The sequence below is a fragment of the Pochonia chlamydosporia genome, chromosome 7, assembly GCF_001653235.2.
Source record: "Pochonia chlamydosporia 170 chromosome 7, whole genome shotgun sequence".
NCBI classification, from domain to species: Eukaryota; Fungi; Ascomycota; class Sordariomycetes; order Hypocreales; family Clavicipitaceae; genus Pochonia; species Pochonia chlamydosporia.
Genome location: NC_035796.1, coordinates 242,783 through 254,794, shown reverse-complemented (window position 1 = coordinate 254,794; position 12,012 = coordinate 242,783). Strand labels below are relative to the sequence as shown.

The window sequence follows — 12,012 nt, the reverse complement described above, 5'->3', positions numbered from 1 at the left end:
AGTTGGATTCGACTGAAGGCCGTTCTGGCTAGCTTGCGAGAAAGTCAAGATGATCTCAGCCTCACAAAAGTCGACTACTTGTCGAGCCTCACTTACATCACGTGTCAGCCCGGCCTTTGTCGAGGCTCCCCCTCTTGGCCGTGAGGGTACTAATCAGCCTAATTAAGGCCATGGCACAGTTTGCTGTGCTTGGGTTGATCAGTTTCACTTGTAGTTGTACCTAAAACAGATCTTCAGGCTGTTGAGGTCCATCAGGATTCAAGCAACACCACGTTGAATTACTCAATGGTGTGGAATAAGACATATTGAGGGGAGAGGAACAAAAAAGTAAGAAGTTATTGTATGCTGCTCCTTATCTTGTTAGTAGCTTCGCCATTGCTGCGAAGCATCAACAGTGACCACATTTGATGCAGTTGCAGACCAGCAACGATGTATTGAAAGGCAAACAGGCTTCAACCTTGAAAGTGATCTCACCAAACCAGTAGCGACAGGGCAGGCGAAATCTCCATGGTCGGTAGTTGGGTGTGGAAAGCCACCATTTCAGCTGCAGTTTGTGCCTCAACTTCGGTACTATTGAGCTGAGCTAGTGAGCCAATATCAACTTCAGCTATAAAGGTCTGGACCAGAGGATGTGACCGCCCTGGCAGCGCATGCGGTTTCACGACATATAAGTGGATGTGATAAGTAATATTGTTCCTTTCGCCACCAATAGTCATGCACGACACCTGGTCAAGCCTCATTGCGGAACTTGGTTTTGCACTCTGTAAGGAGAACAAAAAGAAACATTGCAGGCTTCACGCAATGCACCTGAATCTCGTCAAGTGAGCAAAGCAAAGTCCCTCGTTGACGAATGTCGAAATTGGCAAAAGAAAAGGTTCCAGAGGGAGTCGAACCCTCGCTGGCGGAATCAGAATCCGCAGTCATGACCGTTAGACCATGGAACCTCTAAACCCGATATGGGGCTATGAAGGGCCACAATTCACCTAAATTCCTACTGGCGACATGGCAAAGTCGCAGAAGATGTTTGACCACGATTGTTCATCCGTGAGAATGTCAAATGAGAGGTATCGTAGGTACCGTTTGTTCCACTGAGATTATGGGCTGAATTGGTCGGGGTTTTGTGGCTGAAGCCAGCCGCGCAGGGCAAGATGCAACACCTAGGTCGAGACCACCTGAGCAGCCATATACATATCGGGCTGAGCAGCTAGAAACCACAAACCTTCAAGAAAGGTTGAGTGTTTCACTTTCATATTCCTAGCAGAGGATTGATGCTGGGCAACGGTTGCGATCGTGATGGTAAGTAGTTATTCTTGTCGTCGCATAGTAGGCCTTGATTCTCACTTGGCCCAGGAACCTGAAGCCCGTCACGGTGGTTATTTTCGACCCGGCACGAACGTACCAGTAAGTAGTCAAGTCCAATGGCAGCTTTCGGTGCAAAAGTAACCCTTCATAGTACCAGTCTGGTTCACACGGAGGATTTTATCAGCCGCCGAGTTCGTCAGAGGTGAGGTCTAGGAAGGCAGTAGCACGGCGACTCTGCTCTAACGGTTAGAAGGCTCTCCAGGTTGCACCACCTCCAAAAGAAGGAAGCCAAGAAGCGCTGCGTCAACCTATCGATCCAGCTATCGCTCAAGCCCTGCCACCGACGATAGGCTCTGGTCCGCAATCCGGTGCATATATACAGCAACCAAATGTATGGAACCCATTGCTTGTTGCTGACGGCCATGTCTAACATGATATCTCATTTAAGCGCCAACCAGGACTGTCCGGGGTACATACGCGGCCAGCCGCATATGGTCAAAAGCAAGGCGGATTAGGGAGGTTCTTCAGAGGTCTTTGTTGCTTTTGAAGTTCGACCGACGCTCAAACCTATCGCTGCAGTTTCCTCAGAGAACGTCAAAATGGCAACCCAGGACGGATACCAGGATTCGACAAATGTGGCAGCAGGACAAAGTTCCTCAAATGACATTGCTCTTCAGATAGTAAAAGACGAAGAAGTCTCGGGATCACAGAGTCGCAATGACTTTCGCTTGCGCGTCCGCGGAAGACATCCTCACCTCTACCAAGCGCCTGGATACATATACAGTGCTGGCTCTGGGCTACATTATCGACACAAGGATTATGCTGGTCGCGTGAGTTACCATGCTCTTTCTGATCGGTATATACACCACCAGAGCGGCCACTTACGGAATTTATATGTTGCCTGCACAAGTGACATCTACCAAGGCCATGGTAACTCGACTTGGAGGAGAACATTTATCAGAGTAGTGGCCCCCAAGAAAGTCCGAATAGCTGCTTGGATTATCGATGCCAGGCATGCTGAGAATAACAGCCAAAGTTGGCATAAGATGGTGCTTAGATCCTTGCCTGCGATATTTGGCATGGCCCTTGTTGTGAGTATGGAAATCTGTCCCTCATCTGAGAGCAAATGCTAAGGCACACGTAGTTTTGGGATGGCAGACCGACGATACCGAGACGAAGACTGGCATATGCCCCGGTGTTGTATAAGTACCACGGGGATGCTAAGGCTTGGAGCAACAAGTTAGAAAATAGGCAAGGCATATCGCCGTTAATCGGGACGAACGAGTCGTATCAGCTGCTTCGACCGCGCCACCTATGCTTCCTTCGAAACCCTGAGAGTGACGAAATCCATGGTGTTGACATTCGCCGCACTGAAGAGTGGGAAATGACAGACGGCCAGAATTCATATCTTTCGTATCTTTTTGTTGCATACTCTGCTTTACAATTCAGTCACGAATCTGATGACGATTTGAATACACTCCATCGCATCGCTGAGACGGCTTGTCGAGCGGCCAAGTTGCCGGCTTATTGGGTTGCTTGTAGTTGCTTCCAAGACGCAACTGAAATAGAATCAGATGTAAGACACGGTATTTCTCATGAGATGCCCAGAGAAGTTATCACTAATATAAACAGGTATATCGAATATCCGATGTTGTTCGTGGCGCGCACAGCATGATGATTGCGGTCTGTCAGCCGAGCAACGCCTCCCACACAATGTCAGTGGATGAGTTACTTCGACATTGGGGAAGCAGGATGTGGACTTTTCCGGAGCTGCTACTCTCGCCTGGACAGAGTGTCACGGTGTACTTGCGTGGAAGTGATCTAAACAAGCCCATAGTCGTTCCTAAGAACCAATTCGCGGCTAGGGTATGGACCACCATAGATGCCGACAGCTCGAGACATTTGATCGACCATTTCTTGGGAAATATAAACCTTAGTAGGCTTGAGCTGGCCACTATCGGTCTTAAATGCCTATACAGCAGAAATACTTCCGCATATTTGCCAGGCGACCAGGCTTACGCGCTGATGGGGTTACTGAGACTTCGCCCTCAAATCGACAGAACTGATACCGCATTCGAGGCGTTTTCTAGATTGTCATTGGCGAATGACTCCGATATGCTGCTGGAGAGGTTCCTATGCCTCCTCCCTTTAAGACCGCGACAGCAACCGTGGTACGACATGAATGACGCCTATTTTTCATCGCTATGGGAGATTACCCCATCTTGCCAAGTAGCAGGCATTGCAGACGGAGACACTGTCATTGTTGACGGCGCTTATGGTGTATCTGTGCGTTGGAAGTCGTTTTATCCCGTCTACTGGTCTACTGGTCCCTCCACAAAACGTTTCATAGCTGGCATACTCATGGAATGGAACGCATTCATCTTTCTAGCCGGAACCGCATTTCTTGTTGCAGGCTGCGCAAGGAAAGGAGTATACAGATACGCAATGATACCCATCGGCGCTATGCTCCTCTTCATTTTCGTGTACGTCTGGCTTATGACGCCCCGAATCGTACTGGCCATGTATGGGGAGAAGCCATACGAGGTGCAAGCCGAGATGTTCGGATTTGAGGGGTATCTGGACGCCGAGTCCATTGAGCGAGCAATATTTGGCGGAAACTTCGGCCGGTTCACCTGGAGCACGAATGGAAGCCCACTCAGTCGTTCCACTGTGAATGAGTTTGGTGAGAAGATTGGAATAGACCCGTGCCTGGATCCAGAGGTTTCTTACAAAGTTGCGACTGCTAGGGGTGCATTGCCGGGGCAGATGCGGGTTTGTCTATTTGACTATCCCTACTTGTTTGTAGTGTACTAACTCGCGAGATAGATCTTCACACTTGTCGACACGTATAACATGCAGCTGACGTTGTTTGAATCTGAGCACCCTCCTGTTGCCTTGATGTTCTGCGGGTCAGAAGGAGGAATGCAACGAGCGCTTGGCTGTTCGTATGAGTGGACAACTCAAACGATGTATCGAGAGACTGTTCTTCGCCTCCCAACTACGTCGCTTGATAGAATACATCGGGTTCCTCGGTTCAGACTGGGCATTTGTCGGCCGCCTTATGGCGTGCATCCCGTGGAGAGCCAGTCGTAGCGGCTTGTCATGGGGATATGTTCTGGCAGTGGTAATACAGAATAGAGCAGGATCTGGGACATTGAGTCATACATCAATCGAAGCAAGGCCCTAAAGACATACATAAGTAGCTAGAGCAAGTTTGCGTGAGGTTAATGACAGTTGTCTGAGCTTGGGTTAGAGCTTCAATGTTGTTCATGGTGGCTTTATCGATAACGGGCAACCGCCAAACGAAGCGGGGCATCTGCCTTGGAGCTCCAAACCTCACCCAGCTTTCAATGCTTATCCTGCAACACCACCACCACCACCAGATAGCTGTCGGGAAACAGCTCAGCGAAAGCAGTCATGGAAGCGGCGGCCATGAAATCATGGGGTATGTATTCCTCCGCACGGTGTAAGCCTCCATATCTAACTCGCCATAGAGCTCGACAACAACATCAAGTTGGTCGACCCCAAGCGCGACGCCCTGTACAACTACGACGCCCAAGCCCAAAAGACCATAGCCCAAGAGAAGCTATGGGTCCTAAACTCCCTTCACTTCAAATACGTACGAATCAGCGCTGTGGCCCTCATAAAAATGACGATGCACGCCCGATCTGGCGGTGATCTCGAAGTGATGGGGCTCATGCAAGGCTACGTCGCCAAAGATACGTTTGTCGTCACTGATGCATTCCGATTGCCGGTCGAAGGGACAGAGACCAGAGTCAACGCGCAGGACGAAGCAAATGAGTATCTTGTAGAATATCTCAGTCTGTGCCGGTCCCAAGGCAGGCAGGAGAACGTGGTAGGATGGTATCACTCACATCCCGGATATGGCTGCTGGCTTAGCGGCATCGACGTCGAAACCCAGGTCATGCAGCAGACATTCCAGGATCCATTCCTGGCAGTCGTCATTGACCCGGATCGCACCATCAACGCCGGTAAAGTTGATATTGGCGCTTTTCGAACATACCCGATCTCATATAAGGCGGAGACCTCTGGCGGCGTCGCATCCGACGGCTTTGAAGCGGTTCCTCTTGCCAAGGCAGCAGAGTTTGGGGCCCACGCCAACCGATATTATAGCCTTGAGGTATCTCACTTCAAGAGCACTCTCGACACACACCTCCTTGAGCTACTTTGGCACAAGTACTGGGTACAAACCCTCAGCCAAAGCCCGCTGCTCACGAACCGCGACTATGGAAGCAAGCAGATGCTGGATTTGAGTTCCAAGATCAAGGAAGTGACCACAGGCATGACGAAAAGAGGAATCAGTCAAGGGTTGATCGGTGGCGGCTCCAATATCTCAAAGGATAAGGCGATGGACAAACTTGCCCAGGACACTAATTTGATTGCCTCCAAGGAGAGGTCAGGGTTGATGGCAGGAGAGATCAAGGCCAGAGTATTTAATAATTTGGGCGCGAATAGTACATGATATGTTTGAGGGGCGTTTGGCCTACAGGTTCTTGCGGCATGCATAAAATGCATTAGAGGCGTTTACAGATACGAATGAATTGACACGATTTTATGAAAATTTGCGCCCGTCAGGTTCGCAAACAACAAGTTTCGAAATATTCTGTGCTGCCCGGGTCATTTTGGGCCGTAATTACTATGTCGTGACCACTGTGGCTCCTTGAACGGGTTGCGAGCTCCTATCTGTATTCGTGCAACCTGCATTGGGATAATAGTACAAACAAGCTTTGCACTACAGTTCAATTCTGTAACAACACCAAGAATTTGATGTCTTCCAACCCAAAAGAGCTCGTGTAGAAGTCACCACTTCCCACCACTGGTCAGAATCCAAACGTAGACGGTACAACGCGTTCATGCAAGGAGCACATGGCAGCGCAGACAAAGGGCCGTCAGGTCCAGCCTCCCCGTTTCGTGACTGGGCTAGCTACCCAGGGAGGAAGTTGGCCACGTTTGACCAACATGGGGGTGGCATTGTCAACTTGCAGACGACTTACCGATAAATGATACCATCTTCTCCAACAGACATTGGCTGTTGTCATCCATATCGTGTTCTGGATAAAACCGACATCGATGACCTCAAAGGCTATTGTCTCAGCCGTTGCACAAACGTGTCCCCGCGCGGTGTAATGGCCGATGGGGAATGACGACGCCGATCTAAGTTGGATGATTCATACTTCACGCCAAATTTAAAGTTGTGGTTGCTCCCTGCCTTTGATGATGGTGGTATGATGCCATTGACGGCATCAGTTACCGAACCCGTGGCGTCCTGTCTTGTCACGTCGACTGAAAAAGTCTCTATAATTTTCTTCGCAAGCTGAACTGCTTCAAAGTTGCTTGAAATTGTTGTCCATATCGTCGTGACAGCTTGTTCGTATTCCTGCGCAAGGCAATCGTCGCATTACGAACTAATTTTTTTTTTTTTTTTTGCTGCCAGCAGGGGCAAAAGGCCATTCCCTACGCTATCAGTTGTAATACTTCAGCTGATGAATTGTGGACCGCAAATTACCACAGGTAAGTGATTACGTAGATGAAATATCATGGGCCAAGCCCAGTCCTTCTTGAGAGCCTCGACTCTGCGCTGGATCGCACATAAGAGTTCGTCTGGCACCCACGGCGCGGCAGTACGTAGTAGTTTGCACAGCCACCAAACAGGCGCTCCTGCATCTATAGCTGCCATGCTTTCAGTTGTTGCGGTACCTAGTAGTACAGCATACAGGCCAGACCTCAGAATGGGCAAGCATTCATGGCGTACATTGGAGCTCAAATTTCCATATTTTGCCGGCTCAGTTCACAGCACCAGCTGAGAATGGGAAATCGACCCACTGTCAGGGAATATTGGGTCACTAATGCACTCGCCGGGGTTCCAGCTCTGCCGGGGTTGGCCGTGTCCGTAGTTTCTTTCCCATCTTGACGTCATGGATCTTTGGATAATTGAGTTTAGCATCAGAAAACGCACGCAACCAAGGAAGTGTTGCGAAGATGCCAGGTAAACTGTGAGCCATTGTGGTATGCTGAGCCCAAGGAATCCATTGCATAGCCGCGATGAACAAAAGGAGAAGCGGCGAAAATGTCCTTCACATTCATATCAAATTTTGCGGTTTGCCTGAGGGCCAATCGTCGTCGAGCTGGTTCGGGTTCAGTGCTGCGGCATTGCAATTGGTGGCCACCCAGGTTAGGATCTCGAGATGGTGGTGTATGCCCACCAGTGGTAGGAGAAGCCATATGCAATGTTGATCTGAAATTGGGAGCTGATGGGGTCCACGTTGCTCAGGCAGGCTGCCTTCATACTGTGTCACAAGCCTTGCTATATCTACTCGAGACAGGTTGAATCTTCTGCAAGAGCTTTACCAGCGTGCGTTTCGTGGTCGAGTTGTTGATTTGCGATTCGTGGCCTGTGATGCGATCAATCGCGAAGAATTCGCCAGTGGTACCTGGTAATGTTAGCGTCAAACAAGCATTTGTTGTGAAATGCTAGCCAAGCAATCAGACGAGGAACATTGAAGGGTAAATATCCAAAGCCAAGGGCATTAGTGGCGTGCCAGTGGAGGCCAGATCCAACAAAGTGACCGAGACAAATTGGTGTTGCTGGGGTTTCGTAACACCTGCGACACGACAACCAAACGGTGAAGCAGAGGAACGGGCAAAAGCCGAGCAATTCAATGAAAGTAATGGGCCATGCAGGGCAATGAATTTGGAACATTTAAAAATCCAAGCCAGCACTTAGAGCTGAGTGACGGACAAGAACCTCACGTCTTCGTGCAAATCAAATGGAAGAAAGTGCATCCCCGGCTCCTTCCCAATCATCAAATACTGCCACTCAACTTGTTCACGTGTTTCCGTCTCCCAGTGACAATGTCGGCATCATCAACATCATGCAGTGCTCAAACACTAACTGTTTCCTCTCCAGGGCTGGCCTTGACAACACAACATGCAACAGCCACGCTGTTCAAGATGCACGATGCACGCCTTGCAAGGCCACCCCGGAGCAAACCAGCTGGCCAGGGTTAATTTGCATCGGCTGCTGGTAGCCCATCGACGGCTTCCGCAGATCACCGATCTCCACCCCCACCTGTACTAATCGCAATTTCTCGTCCTTGCTTGTTGCCATCTCGACTACGACTCTAACCAGTCTTTCCAGTTCACTACGCCTGTCTACGACACATGCCCCCAATCCAAGCGCCACGGAGCGCCTAGAGCAAAACACTGGAGACATTGCGGCCAGTCGGCCAGTCGACTGGTGCTGCTGCTGTACTCATACCCAAGTTGGCAGTAGTGTCTCTCATTTCTCTGAGCTAGCGATGGCATTGCAAAACCTTCCCCCTGGCTACGGAGCTTGGATCCGTACCATTGGTGTTGCATCGCCGATGACGTACTCGTTTGCTTCTCTCAACGTCACTCACACCCTGCTTAATCAAGGTTCTGGCGAGAGTCGGGTCTGGCCACTGTACGTACATTGACGGATTGAGCCATGCTACTAACGAGATGGGATGGGATCGCCTCGGAGCTCATTGACCCAGCAATGGTAAGGTCAGGCTTAGCTTGGGAGCGGCAGTTTCCAATTCCTTGGAATCCCACATGCTCCTGACTTATAAGCTCTACCCTCCCTCTGCGCTTCGCGGGAGCCTGCCTCGTCTCTCGTTTTCAACTCTCCCCAAGCTTATTTGTCCTACCTTTAATAATACACCCTCCCATTATACCCACTGTAAAACCATACAGCCTCATTTTATGATACCCAGAGGCTAATTGAAGTCTAATTCTAATCCTCTATTTGTGTTTTAGTCTGAAAGTCGCAAAGGCGTAGCCGGAACTTCACCTGTGGTCGCAGCCAGTATCCGATATCTACAGATACCCGCTACTCTCTACGTCGGTATTAGTTACAACAATCCACCAACGCAAAAATGGCTGCAAGTGTCAACAAACCTACGGATATCAAGCAGAAGGAGGCGGATATTAACCGAAAACTGCAAATTTACGGCATCATCAGTGCTTTCAAGCAGGGCAAGGTCCCTTCGGTACGTAACCATGACGTGACTTGACGGGAAACATCCCATTGTGGCTCACTCTGACGTTGGTTCTAGAACGACCAAATTGATGTTGCCTTGAATAGCTTCTTGGCCTCCAAGGCGCTCAGCAGCCCGTCTGATGGCCTCTCCGAAGATGGCAAGACGCTTGTGGCGGACACCAGAGAGGTAGTCCGCCTCGCCAAGAATCTGCTTTTGTCCAAGAATGAGGGCAACTTGATCCAAGATTTCATCTGGCAAACCACCCAGTTCGATCCCAAGGCCGTTCAGAGTCCCAATGCTCCAGTAAACAAGGACCAGGCCAAGCGAGACGGCGATGAGGCCCTCGAAGGTCTTCGAACCTTGGGAACCCTGTTGATCACCAATGGCCAATTCCGCAAACTACGTATGTAATTTCCCAAAGCAATGGTGAGACAGTAACCACTGACCATGAAATCAGTCAAGGACAGCACTATTCTCTTCCGTGATATGGCCGGCGATGCCGCTACCAACGCTGCTGGCCGTCTTCGTCCTTCGGAAGAGCAGCTCGGACAAATTGACAGGGCTGCTGAAGACAATACCTGGCATGACAAGCCCGACTTTTCCAAAGAAAATCTCAGAAAGCAAGTCAAGGATGCTTACGGTGGCGACCCCAAGAAGGATGTGCAAGACGTTGCCGATGTAACCACCAACGCTGCTGTACCCCAGGGAACAACAGACCCCAATCAAGTAGACGCTGTTGCTGGACAGAGTGCTCTGCAGAATACTGCTCAACAGAAGGTAGACGCAAAGGTGGACCCAGAAACCAAGGAGAAGCTGAAGAAGAGCAAGGAGGAATACCGCCGACGAACCAAGGAGTACTTCAACAAGAAGATGCCTGAGGAGCGCAAGGACCAGATCATTTTTCGGTTGAAGAAGATGGTGCTTGAATGCCAACAGCACCCCGAATACTCCAAGGCCGTCCAGACTCTCCTCCGCCTTGCCGAATCCTATGGAAGCCACGGCCGTAGCCTTGGCAAAGATTCCACTGGGTCTGCGAAGCAGGCTCGCTCTGGACTTGCAGCTGCTGAGACTGATTTGCGTACTTTGATTGAGCGTTTTGCCAATGGCACATCTACCTCCAACCTCTGGGAGTCCATTGGCCAGATTTACAAGGATGCGGACAAGGACCCCGAGCTAAAGGACTGGTTTAAGAAAATGGACTCGTTTATTCGTCGCTGTCTGCTAGAGCAAGGCTATATTCTGGATGAGTCTTCCAACCAGGAATGGAACCGCCTCTACGAGAAGGGCAGGTTTCTCCTCCGCGAGAAGTACCGCAGCCACACGGACCGAGTTATTGACGAGACCAAGTTCGTTGCCGACCAGTTCGACCAAGATCCTCAAAACAAAGCCTTCGGTCAGGCAGTCCAGAAATTGTTCAATCATCTTGGCAATGATGGCGCGGGCAAGTCCGTTTTCAAGCCACATCTTGTGAAGGATCTCACAGAGACCATTCTTCCAGCTGTGCTCATGAACATCAACTATATTCCTATCCCTCGTATCGAGTACTCGGACTCTCAAGTCGACGCCATCATTGAAAATTTGGTCCTTGAGAGTGATAACTTCATGCCTAATGTCGCCGAGGTGGCAAGCGAGCATTTCTTCCGATGGGGTCGCAAGAAGGTTGCCAACAAGCACCACAACATGGTCGACGTCAAGGTCTCGGGTATTCAGATGGATCTTCGTGATGTCAACTTCCACGTCAACAGAAAGAAGGGCTTCCCTTCGTTGTCAGACACGGGTGTCGCTGATATCCTCCTGCCTGGAAATGGGCTGTCATTCAGAATGAAGGTGGCCACTGCGGATAAGTCTGACCGCCAAAACATATTCAAGGTGGAGAAGGTGGATGTGGACTTCAAGGGCCTTAACATCAAGGTTAAGAAGTCCAGCCATAAGCTCTTGTTCGCCATTATCAAGCCTCTGGCTCTAAAGGTGCTTCGCGCGCCTATTCAGAAGGCGGTGGAGAAGGCCATCAAGGACGAGTGTAACAAACTTGACGTGCTCCTGTGGCAGATCAAGAAGGATGCCGATGCAGCTGGCGAGGGTGACATTGAGGACAAGGCCAACTTCTTCAAGCGCTACTATGACGCCGCCCAGAAGCGCTACTTGGAGGGCAAGGAGACGACCAAGGAGGTTGTATCGGACAAGAAGGTCAATATTGCCATGACGATGGAGGACAGCATCTTCCCCAAGGTCAAGATGACTGGCAGCGTGAGCGCCAAGGCAACGGAATACAAGGAGCTTTCACGAAAGGGCGAAAAATGGGAGAGCCCAGTCTTCTCCATTGGCACGGCCAAGAAGAGCACCGATATTCCCTCGGCCCCGCAGATTGAGAGCAAGGTTCGTCCAGCGACTAACGGGAACACCAACGGTCACACCAACGGTCACACCACCAACGGAAATGTGAATGTGCACAACTCCGTGGTAAATGGCAAGGCGCCTTTGTCGTCGACTCCTCTAGCGGCGCCCTTGGAGGTGAATGCTGGCAACGTCAACCAAACCATCGGTGGTCGCTAGGGGTGTGCCGATGAATCGATACTGTTTATGAAGAAGTGTGAACTGGAAAGTAGCCAGGGACTACAGATGCTATACCCATTTAGTCAGGATAAGTAGTTTTTTTTGTGTGTGTTTTGTTTGGCTTTTCTGTCAC

At 50.2% G+C, this 12,012-nt stretch overlaps 4 protein-coding genes and 1 non-coding gene across 5 annotated transcripts; 3 read left to right on the top strand and 2 right to left on the bottom strand.

Moving 5' to 3' along the window:
* Nucleotides 1-872: 872 nt before the first annotated feature.
* VFPPC_17333 lies at nucleotides 873-944 on the bottom strand. The gene has a single exon. It is a non-coding gene; the product is annotated as a tRNA-Gln (tRNA).
* A 957-nt stretch (nucleotides 945-1,901) lies between these two features.
* Nucleotides 1,902-4,395, top strand: VFPPC_06962 (3-hydroxyisobutyrate dehydrogenase protein; the record flags this gene model as incomplete). Its single annotated transcript, XM_018285906.1, has 4 exons — nucleotides 1,902-2,393; nucleotides 2,447-2,878; nucleotides 2,935-4,074; nucleotides 4,129-4,395. The coding sequence occupies 4 exons, from the start codon at nucleotides 1,902-1,904 to the stop codon at nucleotides 4,393-4,395; spliced, it is 2,331 nt and encodes a 776-aa protein (XP_018140115.1).
* Nucleotides 4,396-7,390: 2,995 nt separating this feature from the next.
* VFPPC_18074 (hypothetical protein) lies at nucleotides 7,391-7,651 on the top strand (the record flags this gene model as incomplete). The annotated part of the gene is made up of 1 exon (XM_022429732.1): nucleotides 7,391-7,651. One exon carries the CDS (start codon nucleotides 7,391-7,393, stop codon nucleotides 7,649-7,651), a length of 261 nt encoding a protein of 86 aa, XP_022285144.1.
* A 75-nt stretch (nucleotides 7,652-7,726) lies between these two features.
* VFPPC_16654 (hypothetical protein) lies at nucleotides 7,727-8,023 on the bottom strand (the record flags this gene model as incomplete). The annotated part of the gene is made up of 1 exon (XM_018294407.1): nucleotides 7,727-8,023. One exon carries the CDS (start codon nucleotides 8,021-8,023, stop codon nucleotides 7,727-7,729), a length of 297 nt encoding a protein of 98 aa, XP_018140118.1.
* Nucleotides 8,024-9,221: 1,198 nt separating this feature from the next.
* VFPPC_06959 (hypothetical protein) lies at nucleotides 9,222-11,879 on the top strand (the record flags this gene model as incomplete). Its single annotated transcript, XM_018285903.1, has 3 exons — nucleotides 9,222-9,335; nucleotides 9,402-9,729; nucleotides 9,784-11,879. 3 exons carry the CDS (start codon nucleotides 9,222-9,224, stop codon nucleotides 11,877-11,879), a joined length of 2,538 nt encoding a protein of 845 aa, XP_018140119.1.
* Between the last annotated feature and the right edge of the window lie 133 nt (nucleotides 11,880-12,012).